Source organism: Dermatophagoides farinae, chromosome 4 (genome assembly GCF_024713945.1).
Source record: "Dermatophagoides farinae isolate YC_2012a chromosome 4, ASM2471394v1, whole genome shotgun sequence".
NCBI lineage: Eukaryota > Metazoa > Arthropoda > Arachnida > Sarcoptiformes > Pyroglyphidae > Dermatophagoides > Dermatophagoides farinae.
Window position 1 is genome coordinate 6857486 of NC_134680.1, and position 23049 is coordinate 6880534.

Sequence of the window (23049 nt, forward strand, 5' to 3'; positions counted from 1 at the left end):
TTGTAGACGAGAAAAAAAACGAAAAATTCATCATTTCATCAAGAGAGAAAGAAAGCGAGAAAAAAATTGGGAGCCTTTTGAATTTTTTTTCGGTTTTTTTTCAAAAAATGTATAGAGTTGCGATATTTTAATTTTTATGCAAATTTTTTTCTGTTCAGTTCGTTCACATTCGCCGTAGAGATAGTTTCAGTTGGTTGGATGCAACCAATTTTGTTTTCCTTTTGGGAATTTTTCTCTCGATGATAATGTTGTGTGTGTGTTTTGCAGTGGGCGGAAGTGAAGTCCTCAAACGGAAAATGATGATGCTCGAAATGAAAATGAAACGACAGAAAATAAACTGTTTTCAAAATTTAAATTTCCAAAACTTTTGTTCATTTGGTTTGGTTTGATTAAATAAACATATTCGAAATGTTTGTTTCAAAAATTGATTACGAAATTCAAAAACAAACTTGATGATGATGATGATGATGATGGAATGGTTGTGGTGAGAAAACTTTGTTGATTGATCGATTGATTGATTTTATTGGAAAAAGGACTGAAATTAGAGATGATAATTACAAGAAAAAAAACCGACACACAGACATTCAACAAACAAACAGAAACAGAAATGCCATCAAAATCACCATTCAAGTTCAGTAGCCATTAGATCAATAGACAAATAAAACTTTTAGATTTTTTTCCCTCATCGATTGAATCTAGATTTGTTCATGTATATAACAAGCAACATTTTCCATTCATTAGCATTTCCTCATCATCATGGAAACATTTCAAGAAAAGATTTTGGAAAATTAATCATGGGAATTCTCTGTAAAAACAACTAGACTAGAATAGAATCTGACTAGATTCCTTTCCCGCCCATTTTTCAGATAAGAAAAAAAGAAATTTGATGGTTTATTTGAGGTTTTTAAAACCACAATCTATCTAATCTCGTACATTAATTTTCTAGGCCAATCTGAATGTGTTTAGTGTGCGAATTTTTGTTTTGTTTTTGATTTTTTTCTGATTGATTCAATTCATCATTAATTTGTATATGGTCAATGGTTCTCAATGGAAAAACTCAATTTTTTTCAATACTTTTGGATCTGGATCAACAACAAAAGAGGTTAATTATCTAACAATTTATGATGATGATGATCAAGAAATTTAAATTTATCAATGATGCGATTGAAAATTGTTTCTAAAAAAAATTCTCAAGTGTACTCAACGAATAAAAAAGGTGTGTGCATGTGAATTGGAGCGTTTAAATTGAATTTCATTTGATTCGATAAATTCAGATGTTGTTGGAAAACGTAAATTGTCAAATTGAATAAAAAATTTCCAAATTTTTTTTTCATTTGTTCAAGAATCAAAAACTTTCAAGAACCGGGCCAGAGAAAATTCAATCGAAATGAAAGAATCAAACACTTTTTCTGAAGCAATGACAAAACATTTTGTGTCAATCATCGATGAAAACTAATAAAAGTTTGAGAAATGCTTTGTTTCCTTCGAGAAGAATCCATCATTATAATTGGCTATTAGGGAACAAAAAATGAAAAACAACAAAAAAATGACGACGAAAAAATCATCATGTTAATTCAAAGCACGAAAAAAAAAGAATAAAACCGGGTAAAACACAACCAAAACATTCAAGTGAAAATTGTCACCAGTAAAGAAAAACGTTTTCTTCATTTTATTACATTTGATCTGACGAAAAAAAAAATTTTATCAATTTTTTTTCAAATTTCATTTTTCATCATTGTCATTTTTTGACAATTTCTCCGTTGTTGTTTGCGACACGAGAGAGAGAAAATCAACAACAACAACTAAAGGACAAAAGCAAAAATTATTGTCAGACGCGTGCCCAAACACTGCTCTGATGGACGACGAGTGCCATCATCTTCATCTTGAACATCATTATTGTTCAGGAGAATTTTCACAAACACAGTGTGTGTGCAAACTCGAAATTTATAGATAAATAAATTGAATCGAATCTCAAAAGTAGTAATTCTTTCTCTCTTTCCATTTTTTTTTTGAAAATGTTTTCTGTGCAAACATTTCTATGTTAGAGATTCTGGGCTATTGATCAGTTCACTTCGTTGCATTTTCCAACGACTAGTTTTAGTTCAATTCTGGATTCCATTGGGACCTAGTGTCACTATAGTGGAAATGAGAATGATTTCACTAATGAAACAGTCTGAGTTACCATTTTTTGATCCAAAGTCTTTTAGTTTTGTTGAGGAGAGGTTCATTTCTTATTTAATTTTTTTTTCTCCCAAAATTCGAATACAACACACTCTTTTACAAACAACAGAATTCTCTTGGATTCGCATCATCAAATCTCGGTTATTTATTTTTTGTTGATGAAAATACACAAATATTTTATTTTCTCCTGATTGTTTTCTGCTTTTGATGCTTAAAATCCCAAAATAATGGTCCAAAACAAATCGCAAACACAAAACATCAATTGTTTTCGTGCAAGAGAATCTACCTATGATTATTGGTGAATAATAAACGTAGCCGAAATAGATGACACGTGCATTTTTCATAAATGACAAGCAGAATCGCAGCCTCATTATTCCGGAATTGTAACAATTGAATGCGAAGAAATTTCTCGAGAAATTTAAAATCTTACCAGAAAAAAATTACAAATAATCAATATTGATAAATGATGAGCAATTTTTATATGAATTGAAAAAAATGGTAATTTCATTGTAACAAGAAATCATCATCCACAGGGAATTCGATATGATTTGATTCAAAGACACGTGGTAATGATCATGGACAATTGAATTTTTCGCAATACATTTCATCAGTTTATCGTTGCTAGAAAAATGAAAATATTCAGAAAATAAGTGGAAAATTCAAATTGAAATATTGCATTGGCCAACGTTTCAAACAATGAACTAACAACAACAAAAAAGCATCCACACACGATTTATGATTTCTCATTGACAGTTTCATCATTATCATAATAAAAACATCGTCGTTGTATCTATTCATCCCTGAAAAAAAAACATTGAAAATTGCATCTCTCGTACACAACATGAACAAATACAGGCAATGAAATCGATATCGATTTACCAAGACCAACAAAAAAAATGCATAAAATGAGCCAAAAAAACAAGAAAAACATTCAACTAAACTAATGACAAGTGATCATAATAAATTGAACACGTGCATCACACGAACACACACACACACACACATTACATGACCTAATCTTGAACAAATCTAAACAGAACACTAAATTGGAAAAAATAAAAGCATAACCAAACTTGGTAGTCAATGACCACCATCATCATCGGTAATGGCCATACGTACATTAGATTTACAATTTGTGTATGTTTATATTTTACTATATTTTGGCTATAATTACATTTGATTATCATTATGATGATGATCATTGTCATCATTAAACATGTAGAATCCAATTTACCAGGAAAAAAAGAAATTGATTCAACATTGATTGACTATAAAATGATTTTTGGTAATAATTACCAACGTGCTACGAGAAAAATCAAACAAACAACGACTAGAATTTGCAAAAAGTTATAACCAGGATGATTCCATTTTTTCATTTTGTTTCTAAAAGTTGTTTGATTTGTCGAAAAATGTCATTCGGTAATGTTATGTAGTATTTTTTGGCAACAACAACATTGTCATCAACGATTGATCCACATCATTATAATATTATATGCCATACAACAACAACAACCTTAATATCCAGTTTGGATTTGTTTGTAAAGGCGATGTAAATATAGTTGAAACAAAACAAAAAAAAAAAAAAAACGAAGCAGCTGGAGACAACCCGAAACCAAAATGGAAAATCCATTTCACCACACACACTTACACACATAGAGAGAAAACGAAAAACAAGAAAAAACAAGAAAAAAATGCAAACAAATCAAAATAGTTTCCGAACTTTATTCACGGGAAAGGCGGATGTATTTTGTTTTTTCAAACGACGACAACAACAACAAAAACAAAGAGCTTGTTTTGATTGCCAAACCATAAAATCTGATCGATTCATTTTCGATGAAACTGAAAATGGACTGTCCGAATGTTCGACAAGTTGTGTGGGTAGAAAGATGAAAAATTATAACGGAGGTAGATAGATAGGTGTGTGGGTGGTGGTGGTGGTGGTAAATGGCAAAGTTATTAATAATCACCATCATCATTATAATGATGATCATCAATAGGGTAGTCAATCAAATGATAAATGGTTCATGGTTGTTTCCATTGTGTATGCGATTCTTTGTGATGCGCGAGGAGATAATGTATTTTTTTCATTCTCGTTTGGTTCGATTAATGAATCACACAACAGAAAACAATCAAACTGCTACCTTTTCTGTCGAAAAAAAATCAAATCAACCAGAGAACCGATCATTGCATCTACCGTTTTATGTCACCCACACAACAATATTCTAATCGAATCTTGTTTGCTATTTATCTAAAGATCGATTAGTATTGGGCTACCAAAAATTTTTCGTTTCTATTTTGGTTAGACGCCAACATCAAATATATCAACAGATCAAAACAAAACAAAAAATTAATACAAATTCGTTTCTTTGAATGGCCAAAACAGAAACCGGGTATGAATCGACAATTCAGGAATAACCGGGGTGGAAGAAATGTTTATCAAGAAATCCAATTAAAATTTTTTTTTTCATCGGCATCAAAGAAAAACTTTGAAACTTTTAAAATTGAATTCCGGTGATGAAAAAACGTTTTTGGCAAACGAAAACAAAGAAATGGAAAAAAAAGAATTCAATTCAAATCAATTCAACCAGACACGTGTGTTTGGTTGAATTGATTTGCGTTTGAAAAAATAGCTTTTTTTTGCTACATTAAATTGATGAAAGGGTTGTGCACGCACATGGTTGATGTCATTAAGAAATTTTTTTTTGTTTCATTCCTGGATGTGCACAGATTTTGATTTAGGAATTTCGAAAACGAAGAAACACACACACATACAGACAGATTACTTGTCATTTGTCAATGTCTTTTTTCTCATCAGCAGCTCAAGTTTCTAAAGATTACATTCATTTCGAAAATTCAGAGAAATGAATGACTTTTCATCATCATCCAGATAACACGTATGCAAGGATTTTCTGAATTCAACTCGATTATATAATCCAAAACACGCGTAATCGTTGAAATAAAATGAATTTTTTTTTTGTCAACGCGTGCTTCATGCTAAATCAAGCACATTTCATTCGATATTTGATACAACAGCCAATCCATTTTCAATTTGATTTGATCGAAAAAAAATCGAATGAAATATTTCACATGAAAATGAATTGAGAGATTGATCTGTAATTTTTTTTTAAAAAATATGATATGGATAATTTACAATTTGATTTTTGAATTGGAAAATATTTTTCTTCCATTTGAATTATGTGAAAACCAAAAAAGAAACAATTAGCCATTATTATATAAAATGATGTTATGATGACATTTAGACAACACAATCATTAATAACAAATCAATCGAATTTGAATGCATTTAAATGCATTTGAATGATGAGGATTTTTGCAAAAACATGAAATATTTAATGATCAGATTGGAAACAATAACAACCACAACAACATTGTGATCCTTTTTGTTGCATTTAATGATCGATTGATTGACCAATGTCCGAGTTTGTCGTTCATGTCGAAAACCATTGACAATTGGACTATTTTCTTTATTTCAATCTCAATTCGATACACATACACAATCAAAAATAAATCGGGCCAAACAATTCGATATGAGACATTTTTGATTTACAAATATTAAATATCATGATTCAAATACAATCGGATTTTGTAACAAAACAAAAAAGACTACTGGAACCCAAAAAAAAAAAAAAAAAAAAAAAAAACAAAACGAAATTCAAATTCAAATTTTTCTGATTCAATCCAATAACCTGTACAGTTATCATTAAGCATTACTGATGTCAATTTGTCTCGAATAGAGAAATAAAGCGTGAAAATAAAACAATCTGAAACACACATACACACACAAAATGACAAACAAGCAAGCATATCGATGATATGATGTTGATGGCAATGATAATTATCCTCGTTTATTATTGAAATCAATTGAATTTTGATTTTTTTTCTCATCGTTGCCCTTAGAGAACATTGTTGCATTTGTAATTTGTCCATGTACATTTCACATTTTTTAGTTGTATGGCCAAAAAAAGAGAGCGAGAAAGAAAAACAAACAAACAAACAGAAAAAAATCAATATGCAATTTATCTATCCATGTGTAGTAGTATAGATTACATTCATCATTCATCAACGAAATGATTCAAAATAAATCGCTGTCGAAATAATCAAGTGGAAAAGAAAATTTTTTTAAATTTTAAAAAAAATTATAATTTTTTCATTCATGCCCCGCTTCCAGTCAATCAATAATCAGTAATTATGATGATGATGTGAGAAGGAAAGAAAGAAAAAATTATTGATTATTGTTCAGAGGGAAAAAAACTACTGTCTGTCTATCTGACATGATCGATTTTCGTCAATAATAATCATGAATTATCATTTTTATTCGTTTAGTTAGTAATTTTAAACTGAAATTAACTGAAATAATTATTGATCGATCCACTAGACATACACACACAGTGTAGATGTATGTATGATTGTCATTATTATTACACAAGTTACAAATCATCGTGTTCAATAAACACGAGGATAATCCGTTCTGGATTAACAAGAATCCAATCGACCTTTTATTGAGACAAACAAAAAAAAACAAAGACAAAAATCCAATGACAAAGAGAATTTGAAGGGAAAAAATTTTGAAAATTTTCTCTTTTACAACATTTACATTTGAATCAAATTATTGTCGATAATAACAATGATGATGATGATGGCTAGTAGCCATTTGTGTGCGTGTGAGTGCGTTAAATTGATCAAAACTTTAGGCGCTTTAGACTTTGTCTGATTGTCCATTATATCTATCGAAAAAAAAATTAAATGGATCAATTGGATTTTAGCAACAAAAAAAAATTGACTGTTTGAACACAACCATCATCATCAACCAGCATTTGTTTACGAAAATTTTATAAACCAAAATAAGAAACAAATATAATCGATGTATGCAATCATTATCCATAGATAAAATCTACGATTTTTCTGTTTACAATCTTTGTTCAACACACTACGCACACAATTATTGTGTATTTCTGTGATGATGATGACAGGTATTAATGATTTATTGCTAATTACTAATCACTTTTTTCAAACATAATCATCATGTCGATGATGATAATTACAACATCGGATTCAATTGAATGTATTTTCAACAATTCAAAGATGCAATTTCAATACAAAAAATGTTTTCAGGTTAATTTTCACATCTTGTAGTATTGTAGTCATTTCATTTTCACACAAAAAAAACTACCTGAATTGAATGAGTGAATAGGAAAAAAAAGGAAAATAAAACTCAAATTGATGATAAAAATGGAACAAAAAAAAATGCAAAGCACAATAGCAACAAAATGGAATAGAAGAAAAAAAACTTGACTAATTTAACCTCGTTTTATTCGAGCCATTGTCCATCGTCATCATCCTAATAATTTTTTCATTCAAATTTTCACGAGTTTTTTTCAAATAAAACAAAACAACAACAAAAAGTCATTTACAATCATTATAAATGATGGTAATAATAACCGTATTTTTTCCCGTTTTTGGGTGAATAATATTGGTCCATTTTTGAATAGACAAAAATATCGATATCGACGAGCATTCATTATTTTTACAACGAATTTTCTTGTTCATTTTTTTTTCACCAATAAAATTGTTGTTGTTTTATGGTTTCTCATTTTTAAATCCAATTGATTGATTCGAAAATAATATTGAAAAATGCAAATTTTATTCAGATTTTTGTTGTTGTTGTTTTCAACATGGAAAAAAATTTTCAATTTTAAAATAACGGCAGTTGCCATCATTATACAGTAGCAAAAAAAAAATTACATCGCCATTTACTCAATAGATCAATTTCTTTATTTTGATTCTAATCCTCATTGGCAGCAATAATAACAAATGGAATCAAATTAACCTGATCAATAAAAAAAACCGTCAATCAAAAGAGTAATGGAATGAAAAAATATCATACAAATACAGGTGTGGCCATCTATTGGCCAACACTGGAAATTGAAACATTTGGAAATAAAAATAACGATGATTAGAAAAAAAAGTCAAATTAATTAATCAATAATCGAATCACATATTTATCGTATATCAATTAATTAATAGACATGAATGAATCGATGATTATTTCAAAGGTTGTTAATCATCATCATCATTCAGAAACTTGTTGTAAATTGATTCATTTTATCGTTTTACGTTTGTTAGCTATTCATGTAATGTTAATGTTTCTAAATCTCTATTTAATGAATGACTTTGATTAATAAATCGATAGTTCGATAAAAATAAGTAAAAACAAAAAACTGATCATCATCAATCGAGTCAGTTGTTGATCATAATCATAAAAAGGAAATTATGTCATAATCCATGATGCTGAATTTGTGATAATTAATTTTTCTTGTTTTAGACCACCAAGGTATGTTCTAAAAATAAAAATTTTGAAAAATTGTCCATTCATTCACTTTGACCAGAGAAAAAAAAAGACAAAAAGATTTATGAAGCGAAATCTGAGTATAAATGTTTTATTCATCTAAAACTTTTGTAAAATTGATAAAAACACTCAACAAACACAGAATTGTTTTTCGTTTTGACTGATCATCATTCTTTGTTTGATTTCAAACAAGAACAACAACAACAACAAGAACAATGCATTGAATTTGAAACACTTTTTTCATTTTACGATTTTTAAAGAAAGTGTTTCTGATATAAAAAGTTTGTCTTTTTTTTACTTGAAAACGAAAAAAAAATTCCTAATCACATCACGAACAGTGACTGTCGTCGTGTCATAATGGATTCTGAATCATTCATTGAATTCCATTCCTTTTGAATGAGAATATTCGCTCTTTCTGTAACATTCATTTTCAATTGAATCAATTGAATTCTAAAACAGCAAAATGAATAAGATATCTTCTCTCAATCGATGGAAAATTGAAATAACGTGAAAAGCAAAAAAATCCAATTATTTATCCGTCATCATCAAACTTTGAAAAGATTTATACAGGTGTAATCAAATGTCAAATGCTTATTCATCGATATCATTTGCAATCAATTTTAGGATGAAGATGAACAGAAAAAAAGTTTTTCAATTTTTTCGGTTTTGGATCATTCCATTCTCGAATAGAATTGTCTATACTTATTCTGTGTTCGTTACAAAGTTGATTTCCTGATCATTATGATGATGATGATGATGATTGAAATCTTGGTTTTTTCACCAAACAAAACTTAGCGCGTGTGTGTGTGTCGGGCAAGAGAAAATGAAAAAAAAATTCCTGCCTGATAATACCACAATTGAATTAACCGACCGACCGTTCAAACGACCATTTTCATCATTGTAATCATCAGCTGTGAATTCGATTGGGATTGGGAAAATCAAACTGTCGTTGTTGATTCGAATTGTTTTTCTGTTTGGTTTTGGTGGTTTATTTTAATCGCCATCATCATCATCATCATCATTGATGATGTGCTATAGTAGAAAGCTAGTTAGCCGATTCATTAGCTGCTGTTTTTCTGGTTTTTTGATTAAATCTAAACACAATTTATTCTATGGTTTATCAACTGAACAAGTCGGTTTAATTTAAATTTGTTTTTTCCAAAAATTATGATACCGGACACAAATGTGTGCATGATGTCTACATCATATGCTGCAAATTGAATTTGAAATCGAAAGAAAATAATAAAAAATTCAATTTAGGTTATTATCACTAATCATCATCATAATTGCATGTGGATTGAAATTTTTATTTTTTTTTTCATTTGAAATTGACAACGTCATCGACAACTACTACCCTACTCCAATAACAATTTTTGAGTTTATTGCACGTAAATTTCAATAACACTGATAAAATACCAAAGGATTCATTGATTTATGATTGTCAAGCATCTGGAAATAATAATAATAAATTAATTTTAAATTTTTTTGCACATCGCACACAATCATTACCATATAATGAAAATGATGACAATAAAGATAATCAACATTATTATCACACACACAAACAAACACAAACCTGGTGGTATCGTATAGTCATAACAATTAAAAGAAAGAAAAAAAACCAAAAAATTTGGTATAAAAGCACAACGATTTTTCTTTGGCAAGCATCATAATCAATTTTTCAAATTAACAAATAAATCATATATTGAAATCGAACCAAGATGATGATTCTTACCATTGTCGTGTTATTGGCTGCAAACACTTGGGCCACACCGATTCTTCCATCATCACCAAATGCAACTATTGTTGGTGGTGTGAAAGCAAAAGCAGGTGATTGTCCATATCAAATTTCCTTGCAATCAAGCAGCCATTTTTGTGGTGGTAGTATCCTGGATGAATATTGGATCTTGACCGCTGCACATTGTGTCAATGGGTAAGTTTTTTTTTGTAAATTTTTGACTTGATAAATCATTCTCGCACAAAAAAACCATAGACAATCAGCAAAAAAACTTTCAATTCGTTACAATACTCTTAAACATGCATCTGGTGGTGAAAAGATTCAAGTGGCGGAAATTTATCAACACGAAAATTATGATAGCATGACTATCGATAATGATGTTGCATTGATAAAACTCAAAACACCAATGACATTGGATCAAACAAATGCTAAACCCGTACCATTGCCACCACAAGGATCAGATGTAAAAGTTGGTGATAAAATTCGTGTTTCTGGTTGGGGTTATCTTCAGGAAGGAAGTTATTCATTACCATCGGAATTACAACGTGTTGATATTGATGTTGTATCACGTGAACAATGTGACCAATTATATTCAAAAGCAGGCGCCGATGTTAGTGAAAATATGATTTGCGGCGGTGATGTCGCTAATGGTGGTGTTGATTCATGTCAAGGTGATTCTGGCGGACCAGTTGTTGATATTGCCACTAAACAAATTGTTGGTATTGTTTCATGGGGTTATGGTTGTGCACGTAAAGGTTATCCAGGTGTCTATACACGTGTTGGTAATTTTGTCGATTGGATTGAATCAAAACGTTCACAGTGAATGATAAAATGGCAACAACGGCCACAATGGCACAATAATACACCCTTACGTGCAATCATTATGTTTTTTATAATTTTCTTTTTTCTTCTATCTCTTTATTTTTTATCCAAAGTAAAAAAAACAACAAAATCAATATTGACCGAAGAGAATTGATTTTTGTTTCGAAAAATAAAATTGAATGAACAGCCACCAGGAAAGGTTTTTTCATTTCTAATGTTAATCAAAACATAACTCAGTTATTAATCAAAAGTTTTCGTTTAGCTGCTAATGAATACCCGTGAGATTCAATCACACACAACGTGATGTTGCTGGTGATTGAAACACGTGCGATTCGGACGGATGTTTGTTTGTTTTCAAGCTTTGAAAGTATTGGTAAAAAAATCGATTTGAACAGAGCCAATCATAGAATATAAACCATACACATTGACCAGGATTTGAAATCACAAATTGGTCCAGGAAGATAATTCGAATCGAATCGAACTCATTTAAGCTTTTTCTTATCTGATAAACTAGAGTGATAACTTTTTTTTCTTTGTTATTGTCCAAATGAAAAAAAATAATGATTTAAAAGAATTTGGAACCCAAACATAACACTCAAGAGAAATCAACAACAACAACAACAACAATCATCATCATCAATGTTCACAAACAACGGATGAGCAAGAATTTGATGAACAACGAAAAAAAAAACAATAAATTGGCTCTAAAAATAAAACTTTCGACAAATCCTCGGAGGAAGTATTTGGTAAAAGTGAAATAGAAAAACTTTCTGTCCATTCTACAATGAATCAAACGTTTTTTTCAAATTGAAAGATTGGTTTGATGAAAAAAAAAATTCATCACTTCAAATGGCAAAATTGATTTCGATTCCGAATGAACAGATGGAATATGGATTTACAACAACAATGCCAACTCCAACCTGCTTGTATCTTCGTATCTCAAACAAATTCGTATGAAAAATCAAACCTAATCAAAAACAAACAAACAAGCTATTGAATCATCATCATCATAATATCGAATTATTATAATGGAATTTCGTTGTACCTGATCTATGAAAAGAAAAAAAAACATAGATGATGAAAGAAATGAAATTCTGCTTTTATTATGAATCACACACACACACAAAAAGCGATAGAATCAGAATGTTCTATTGATCGATTGATAAATGATGATGGAAAGTAGAGAAAAAAATTCTCCCAACGACAAAAAACAAATTTCTATTTCTACATTTACCGACTACAACCATAATGGATAATATAATTTCCATTTTCAGTTTCAATAGAGAGAAAAAAAAATCAAAAATACATTCATTTCCTGTCCATAATGATGATGATGAGGATGAAAATTGCGGTGTCATTGGTAGTAGTTCGTGGTCAATTGGATTCGAAAAATTCGTATTTTTCAACATGAAACTCTTACCGAAATAGAAATAACGAAAAAAATGTGGCCCATAACGATAATAAATTTTGATTATTTTCACTGACCATCACCACTACCACCACCAATACCACCAACAACAACAGTAACTTTTTTTTATTGTTACAAGTTCATTGTATTTTGTGTTGTGTTTGTGTGGACGAAAAAAAAACCATTGAACCAAATATTAATCCATTATCATCACTTCGTGACAATTAACTTTACACACACACATACAGACACAGACACAGACACGAAAACCTGAAAACGAATACACCACCAACTGGGCATAGAAATATATCGCTACATACCGATGAAAAAAAGCGAACCAGAAAAAAATTGATACCAGAAAAGTGTATATATGCAGATACACACAATGATGATGATGATTATGTAAATGAGATTATTGTGAAAACAAAAAAAAATAAAATTTCAATGATGATTATTATGATTATGATCGTGTTGTTGTTGTTGTTGTTGTGGTTGTAGCAAAAGAATTTGTCCGTTTTTTTCTCGTTGGTAGATGATAAAAATAATAATCTTTGGATCATGGAGGAGTACGGTTATTAATATTCGTTATATAACGGTTAAGCCATAGTAAGTTATCAGGGGTTATATTATATTAACATTTATAAATCATTTAGCACTGTATTAATTGATTTTCATTAGGGTTTTTTCTCTTGCTTGCAACATACAAACACACACACACACAGACAGTTATTAATACTTGGTTTATAGATTATAATAATAATGATGATTATTATTGGATTGCTATTGGATCACAAAATATTAGTTAGTTACGGCTGTTTTGTTGCCTATTGTTGGTTGGTGGTGGTCATTAAACAATCGTGTATCAGCATTGAATTTTTGAATGTCAATACTTTCATTGAGTGATGAAACATTTCGAAAAGAAAAAAAAACTACTCGGAAATCAATGATGACCATCTCTCATTGTGAATTTAGTGGTGGAATTTCTAAATTTATTTCCTGCAATTTCCATACATGCCAATCAAATTTCAATGAACGGAAATGGAATTTCCAATGATGATCATTGGATGAAAAGTTTTTTTTTAACCAATGTTCTCAGGGAAATTTCCGATTATTTTTTTAAACCAAAAAAAAAGTTGAGACAAAAAAAAGAAAAATCATTATTATTGAAAACAGAGGAATAAATTATCGAAAAAGAAACGAAAAAATCGATTTTCCTATCCATATCGGAAAAATATCCTGTTACATAATGCTTTTATTATACAACAAAAAAAAAATCTTTAATATCAGACTTGATTCAATGACGAAAAATTGACTTGAAATTCTCATCATCTTCGAAAATGATGATGATGAATTCCGGAAAGTGAATTAAATTCAAGAATTTTTCTTTCGTTTTTCGCCATAATAATAATTCAAAAAAGCAAAGTTATCGTTGTTGAATTGTTATTGAAAATTGCTCATCATTCATTCATTCATTTTCGTTATCATGAAACGAACAAAAATCTGAAAATACAGGACCCTGAAAATATTGTCCGATATGGAACGAACGGAAAAAACATGGCTCGGTTATGATTATCAATGTTTCGTTTATTGAACACGAGTGAAAAAAATGGGTTCCTCGTTTTTCGGTTTTTCACATCATCATCAGCATCATCATTATTATTATGCGGTTCATTTTCGTCATGTTTCATTTCATTCCATTCATACATACAGCTTGTTCGCATGTTATGTTAAATGATAATGATGATTTTTCAATCATAATTTTTTCTACCCTGGATATAATCTAATTATATTACTACATTCAACATGGAAAAAGAGAGTGAATTCATTCGCTTTTTACGATTCTATTAACTTGTTATTATTATTGTACAAAGAATTTAAGAAATAAATCATTCAGGTTTCACACACACAAACATGTATATTATGTGGGGACGAATTCATTTTGATTTTATTACAAGAAAAAAAAACGGATAAACTTACATTAAAACGAGCGTAAAAACCAACCAGATAGCAACGACAATTGGTAATGTATGCTGCTTGTTTGACATCAAAATATACTTATAATGTCTTAATGATGATTTAGATGAAAATGGAAATAAAATCACAATGATGTTGATGTTGATTTTGAGTTTTGGGCCACAAAAAACAAGAATTTTCAATGTCAATGATGATGAAATTGTTTGATAGGAATATGGGTTATGTTGAATTTCGTTTTCATCACTGTCCCATGTGTTGGTCTTGGCTAATCAGTGTTTTGTAGATCACAAGAAAGGGAGAGATCACATGTGTGTGTGTGTGTATTGAAAACTTTGCAAATTTTAAAACAAACAAAAAAGAAAGAAAAATTCAATTTTTTTCAAAAAAAACTGAATCTTTTATCTGGAAATTTGTCCCGAAATTATTGAAGAGTGTCTCTGTGTGTGTGTGCATGTTTTAGCATCATTCACAGTGTTAATAATCCAATTTAATAAATAGAGAATGCACATAATATGATCACATGTGGTGCTTTGATAATGATCAGAATTCATTCATTGATGATATGCCATATTCATTGGATGTGCGCGTGATCGATTCTAGAAAAATTTGTCGAAAGCAAAAAAAAACGATGCATCAAACGTTTATGTTCCAATAATAATAATAATAATAACAACAACAACAACAAACAACGGCAAAATAATAATGTTTTGTTGATACAAAAAATTAAGATTTTTTTTTTATTTTGAAAGTTTGCTCGCGAGATGATTATTCATCCGTTCATATATAACATACACCCATATAACACATGATGATGAACATTATTATTATTCATTCAAACATCAATAATCAAATCAAATTAGATAATCATACAAATAAATATAAATATAAATATATAAATAAATAAACTAGTAAACATACAGAATTTCATTATCATCATCATCATCATCATCAGTGAAGAATATTTTTGCATGAATTCTCAATTCTATTGCATAAGATGAAAAATGCCCAAAGCGGAAAAAATGATTCATTCAGTCTTAATAAGAATTGTGTAATGTTGAACAACAACAAACGATAAACGACAACGACGACAAAACAATTGATTGCAAAATTGTTTAGGAACAAACTAGTGTTGTTGTTCTGTTCATCAAACATGCAATTGGAAAGTGTTGAGAATCGAAAAATTGATTCGGTTCGATGTATTTTTGTACGATACCTTCAAGCAGTGTTTTGTTTGTCAAATTTTCAATTTGACGATTCCATTTTTTTTCCAAAAACGAAAAGAATTATTGCCGATTAAAATCTTGTATACCAAGTGTGCGTAGGTTTCACATATATTAAAATTGCCAATTTGTCCGCCTTCAAAATCCGTTTGTCATATTTTTAATGAATAATAATCAAATGTTTTGACAGGTATATTGCACAGGTGTGAATTTTATTTAATTGAAAAAATGTCAAATTTTTCCGACGATTATCACAATTCACCTGTTAATTGATTTTTTTTTGTTGATCAAATTGAAAATTGTCTTGATCTGTCATTTGTCGGTAAAAAAAATTGATTATCAATCACTTCATCATATGTGGATATATCAGCCGAAAGGTGAGAAATTGAAAAAATTGCTTCGTAATTGTTCGAAACCGAAAACAAAACCGAAAACTTTTCATAATTTATTCCACTGTTGTAGATAATTTCATTTCCATTTCGATTTGTGTGTGATTCGATCAGGTAATAATTTATCGTATGATAAACATGAGATTCTTTCGTTGGGGACACACACACATACATACACTGTTCGAGTTTAATATATTCACATTTCGGTCATCAGCTAATTGATCGGCAATGCTTTTGTTTTCTCTTGTTTGGCTAGCCATGGCACGAACATGAATTTTTTTCTCTGATAAAAAATCAATTAGCACACACGAACACACTGAACTCATACTGATATATTGAATTCATGGAAAAATTATTCCGTTCATGATGATGATGATCATCATCATTAATCACAATTCTAATTTAATTCTCTTCATTTTTTTTTGAAATTCATAATAACCGTCAGATGATGATGATGATGATGAAAGTAAATTAGATTCACAGCAGGTTTTTTTCAATGAATGAAAATTGAATTTTTGTTTTTCTCATTCATTTTGTTTCTTTCTTTGATTCTCTGGTATTTTTTCCAATGAAAAAATTTAATTACTTTAATTGATTTTGAGCAAACGGATTTTGTTGCTTTATTTTTCGGTTCAATTTTGAGTTTAATTTTCTTTAATATTCATTTCTCAGGTGACATATGTTGTATTTGAGAATGAGAAAATGCAAACATGATCCATCCAAACGTTAAGAAAAAAAGTTTTTTTGTTCCAAAGAAATTTTTTTGACGTCTTTGCAAACATTGCATAACAATAGGTTCGATGAATTATTCAACCATAAACAATGTATATTTGTGTATCGGCTTTCATTATCATCATCATCATTATCATATTGTTCCGATTGGATCAAATATCGTTTGGTCGTTTGTACATTTGTCAGTCGATGCAATACGATAATATTTTGAGGCTAGATATTTTTTTCTCAAACAAACAAACAAGCAAATCTACCGTAGTGATCATTTTGATTGAATGTAATCACTCCCTTCTTTTCATCGTAGGTTTTTTTGTGATTGACAAACAGCTATTGTTATGATTAGCAAATATACTAATACCAACCAATTTGTTATCGGTCTCTTGGTATGGGCTATTGTCATTCAGCAAAGATTTTTGTTGTTACCTATGGCTAGGTCAAAGTTTACCTTGGAGAAAAGGAATGAAATGAAAAAAAAGGTCAAAGGAAATTGAAGGCTAAGAAATTTTTCTTTTATTCTCAACGATCCAAAATGATCTTTCACTCTACAGTCTCAAGTCATCATTGTTCAGTGTTTCTCAGGTCTATTCTTCTTTTTCTTTTGTCGGGTCTTTGAGTTTTATCAAACTATTTAGCTACGGCCGACTGGATTTCACACTTCTTTTTTTTCAATAGTCAGTTTCAATTGGATTTGAATTTGGAGAAAAAAAATCATTTTTTGATCACCAACAAACAACACAACAGACAACACGGGACAATCCGAATTGAAAATAACCACCTGCCAGGTTTTTTTTTTGTTCAACGCATATCAAACAGTTCATTATTATCATCAGAAGCAGGTATAAATTTCCAATTCCAATTTTTCCAAGAAATAGAAAAATTTCAAGTTTTCTTTTCTTCGTTGCTTGCTTGCTGCTGTTGGACAATTAGTCATGGATTCGATTGGCTTGATCAAGATGATGATTATTTTTTTACGCTAATACAAATTAATCGATTTTCAACGATTTAAACTAAATTTAAAGTGGATTTTTGTTCTTTGAGAAAAAAAAACAATCAATCGATTGATGATCATCAATTGTCAATGAACTTGAGTGGATTTCCGGATTTATATAGAAAAAAATAAAACATTAAAATCGATCAAATTCAATTGTTTGTGTTTATTTGATCAATAAATTTTGAATGATTCTTTATCGTTTATTCAAGAAAACGATGTGAATCAATCATAATCTTTCGTACACACATACAGAGACGAATAAAAGTGACAGTTCGCGTGTCTTGTTTTTTCAAAACATTTTTTCTATTTCCGAAAAATAAAACAACAACAAAACCTTGATCCGCAAGCTTTTGTTGTTGTTTTTGATTTTCAAAATAACTACTACCCACACACCAACCGATACATGATCATTATACAATGACTTTTTTGTTGTTGCTATGATCACTAATCCTATTCGCAAAATTTGATTTTGAAAGAAAAAACTTTTTTTCTTCTTTGAAGCTCTGTGTGTGTGTGTGTGTGTTTGTTTGTGTTTAAAATTGGGTAGATAATAATCACTGTTTTCCATACCCGAAACATGGATGAATAAACGTTCCTCTTCGTGAAGAGGATTACATCTTATGTATGTTGCTATTATTGTAAATGAAAAAAAATGAGTGAAAAAAAGACAAAAACGACCAACCAAACCACCCGAATGGTTGGAAAATTTTCACTATGTAGATCCAAATTTAGATCAATCTTCGTGTGCATGGAATTGGTTTGTTTTTTCTTGTTAGATCTAATAACAGCAACAACAACAACAATCATCGAAAGTCAGAAAAAAAAGAAAATCAAATGATGATGATAAAGACATCAAGCGCCACACGAAACATTCTACATGATGATGATGATGATGTGCACCATCACTAACCAACTAACCAAAGAATGGCCAGAAAAAAAAGTGAAACGCCTCTGGTTTATTTTCGGTTGTTTGATTGATTACCTATTATGAATTATGACGGCAACCATATATTCATATGATGATCATGATGTTGTTGTGGCTAATTCGATATTTGTTGCTGTCGTATAGTTTGATTGGTTGGATAATCCATTATTATATCATATATGGATATGGATCGACCAAAAAGGTAGTATCATCGTCATCATGGTAAGATGGATTGATGATCACGAATGATTAATAATGATTATGACACAGACCACAGAGAGAAAGAAGCTCGATCACACATTGATCAATCATTGGCAATCAAACGAATCTAAATCGGATTAACCATCGGTGATGGTAAATAGCAGACAAGAATATTTTTTTCTGATCATCAATTTTCACTTTCAAAGATGCAGAAAGAATTTTTTTCAGGCAAATTGGTCAAGACGAAAAATTTTTGAATTCTCGTCCACATGAACGATGTGATGTCCAGCGGCTAGAAATTTGATGATGAATTTAATGAAATTTTCAATTTCAAAAATGTTTCAGAAGCCTTAATTTCTGTATAACCACAATAGATTCAAGTATCACGATCACCGATCTTTATTTATTTAATTTTGAAGGAAAATTTTCTTCTTCTTCAAAAAATTAAAAGCTTTGTTCAGTGTTGTGTTTGAGTGAGTGGAAATTTTCTTGAAAAATTGGAAATGCAAAATTCTACGCTTGAATTATTCATCAATGCCTTCTGGCTTCCAACAATTTTTTTTGTGAAACACTTGTAAATGGTCATCATTATAATTCGCTGCTAATCATCGTTTAAAACTTACCATAAGTGGTCAATTTTCATTGAATTTAAAATTTTAAAGAGAAGCTGGAATTTCGAAAAATTTTCACAAACGTCCATGGATAGGATACGCCATCTATTGGCCGAAAAAATGGGATTGAAATCTGCCAATCCATTTCAATTCGGTGGTTGATATAATTTATTTAGCTTCGTTATACCAAAAATGATGAAATGAGATGAAAAGCAGCAGCAGCAGAAGAGTAGTAGTGAAAAAATCGATTGTATACCCACCAAAATGACGACCACCTGCGCTTTTTTTCTTGTTCTTTAATCGCGTATAGTCAGTGGTGCTGTTTTCGGTGGTTGGCAGAAGAAAATTGACCAAAATCAAATTAGCCAAATTCATTCATTTCATTTGACAACGGCAATAGATTTGTTCATTCAATTTGTTCGTCACCACTGCTACTGATGCTTTGTTTATTTTCGCGAAATAAATAAACAATTTTTGACACATCCAAGTGTGTGTAAACACAAAAACACTGCGTTTTTCGAAAATTGATTTTAGCTTCTGGAAATGAAAGTGTTGTTTCAAGAATGATCGGTGAAAAATTTATTCAAACAATCAAAGAATAATGATGATTATAATCAGATTTTCACAATTAACTATCACACTTTGGTAAGCAGATGATGACATTGCATTCTTTATTGTCTTCATTAATTAGTTTAATCGATTATTGATGATGATGATGGTGATTTGATCCTTCTGTTCGAATCGAAGAAATGTGACCTCGATCGAAGTTCAATAAATTTGGAATAACAAAGAGAGAAATTCATTCAACGTTGGACACAGGCGGTCAATAATAATAACAAAAGGCAAAGCGTAAACACAAACAGATGATTTGGCTAACTAAACACAAACATTCCCGGACATTGTTCACGATTGATTGGAGAAAACAGAAAAAATCCACCGGAGATTTGATTCAGCAAAAAAAAGAAAAAAGAAAATAAAATCTCAAACGTGTCAGGTCATCATCATCATCAATGATTGAATTTGTTTGTGTTTCCAAAAACAAAATGTATGAATTACACATTTATTACAAGGCAAATGGAACAAAAAGTACACACAGACATATGGATCGTCTATTGATCCAATTGAAAATGGTTATTCGTTTGTTTGGTTGTAATTTTCACATGAATAATAATGATAATGATAAACATTCGGGTCGACGATTCCATTTTTGCACACACTAAATATTATAAAGTATTGGGGATTTTCTTTTTTTCTTTTATTCATTCATTCACATGGATAATGGTGTTGGTCATTCATGAAAAAAATGGAATGGAATGGAATGATCGTTTATGCAAATCATTATTGATTCAATTCCTAAAGACTTGGATTTATTTCATTCTTATTTGGTTGATTGGTAAACAAATTCGTTTTTTTTCGAAATCGAAATCGACAACAACAACAACAATAACAATAAGGACGAGAAAACAAAATAGAAAGATGTTTCAAGTGGGTTCTATGTGTACATTGAACACACACACATACACACCAACAGACAATGATGACCACCAATGATGCAAGGACATATGTATTTCGTGAATCAACGACCTATGATGATGACCACTTGACCAAAATGAGGAAACACAAGAGTAAAAAAAAAATTCCTCACTGAAAACAACAAATGATGGTGATAGACAAAACATTGATCTCATTTCATCATCGATGATGATAATGATCAGTAATCATCATTATTATTGGAAAAGGCATGAAAACGAAAATCAAATATTTTGACACAAAATGTGATTTCAAGTGTTCAATGATCATGTCGGTAGTTCACACCTCATATTTTTTGTTGTTTGATTATCGTTTGAAATATTAGATATCAAGGCCACACACACACACGCTTACATGAAACATGAAATGAGAATGTTTTTTTTATTTTAAAAAATTCAAAATTCAAATAAAAATGTTTGGAATTTGAATTCTTTTTTGTAGAAAAAAGTCAAGTTGAAACTTCAACTCAATTTAGAGAATTTTTGTTGTGGAAACAAAAACATTTCGACAATCAAGAAAATCGAATTATAACCAATCATCAATGATGGTGAAAGGATTCTTTTTTTTCTTCAAAATAAAACGACAAATTCAATTTTTCTCCGGATTCTCTATAATAGTCCATTGGGAGACAAACAAACATGTAGTCAGTGAAATTGAAACAATAAAAAAAGAATAAATTTCTTTTCGAATCAAATTTACATATCATCATCATTAGATGAGAAATTTTCATGTTTCAACGGCCCAATAAGATTAAAGGAAATTTTCAAAATATGCGAATCATCGTTGCTGTGCTTGTTTTGGCAAGGAGGGATTGGTTGGTTGTTTGCATTACAAATTAACAATCAAACAATTTTTTTCTGGTTATTCATACTAATGAAATACACAGATTCTCAATGTTTTTTTTGTTCAATTGTTTTTCTTCATCATGGAACTTGTACCCTGAATCCATAATGACACAAAATAATGGCCCATTAAGGTAGATAGCGTTGTTTGTGCGAAGAATTTTTCACTTTTGCCCAATTGTTTCCAATCATCATCATTCGAATCGAAAGCAAAGAAATATTTTTTCTGTTTTTCTAAATTTAATAATAAAAAAATTTCAAAGTTTCAAAATGAAATTGATATTGAAAGTGTCTGTCTGTTTGTCTGTATGTGTGTGTTGATGTAACGATCAAATACACACACACACACACACGACGAATGGAATTGCTGCATCCAACAACCGGAATCCAGCATCAATATCCAAGATGGTGATGCTGATGATGATCATGAATGGAAAGAAAAACATCACCATTATCAGCCTCGAGCTAAATTCTATATCGGTAGTGTGTGTATGATGGGCGTATGTGTGTGCATTATTATTATTATTTGGCATCAAACATGTCTCTCTCTCTCTTTTGAAAAATGTGAACAACAATAATAATTCTACGAGAAAAAAAAAGAATTGAATTACCATGTGTGTGTGTGTGTTGTTTATTTTTTCTTTTTCCATCTCAAAACATTTTCTCCATTTCGATTTTTTAATTTTTCTCTATTTCGTCTGTGCCCGACAAACGAACAGCAAACAACAACAACAACAACTATACATTGCGATCGATGAATCGATCGATCTTTATTTCAGAAAAAAAAGTGAAAAATTGTTATTTCAATTCTGGTGAATGAATTCACCAGTTGTTCAAGCGATACGAAAACAAGTTGATGATGCAATGAATTATTATTATTATTATTATTGGATATACCCACACATACAATTTTCCAACTATGTTTCTTTTATTTCATTTCGAAAAAAAAAAATTTTTTTGTTCGATTTGTTTCAATTGTGAAAATGATAATTTATCATTTCCACAACAACAAGACAATTTACTCGACACACACACATGCACAAAAACACATAGATGATAGAATAGTGAAACCCAATAATAATGTGAAAATAAGATCTGATCGAAAATGATTTTCTCTAT

General features: G+C 30.1%; 2 protein-coding genes across 2 annotated transcripts in view; one reads left to right on the forward strand and one right to left on the reverse strand.

Moving 5' to 3' along the window:
* LOC124489838 (uncharacterized) overlaps window positions 1–20868 on the reverse strand; it is an 87811-nt gene extending 66943 nt beyond the window's left edge. The window contains exons 1-2 of the mRNA XM_075730701.1: window positions 19571–20868; window positions 14493–15085 (exon numbers count right to left, since the gene is read on the reverse strand). The gene's annotated coding sequence lies outside the window, so the exon portion shown is untranslated. The remainder of the gene's footprint in view (window positions 1–14492; window positions 15086–19570) is intronic.
* LOC124490583 (mite allergen Der f 3) lies at window positions 10146–11300 on the forward strand. The gene is made up of 2 exons (XM_047053107.2): window positions 10146–10480; window positions 10541–11300. The coding sequence occupies exons 1-2, from the start codon at window positions 10269–10271 to the stop codon at window positions 11106–11108; spliced, it is 780 nt and encodes a 259-aa protein (XP_046909063.2). The 5' UTR covers window positions 10146–10268; the 3' UTR covers window positions 11109–11300.
* Window positions 20869–23049: the final 2181 nt, after the last annotated feature.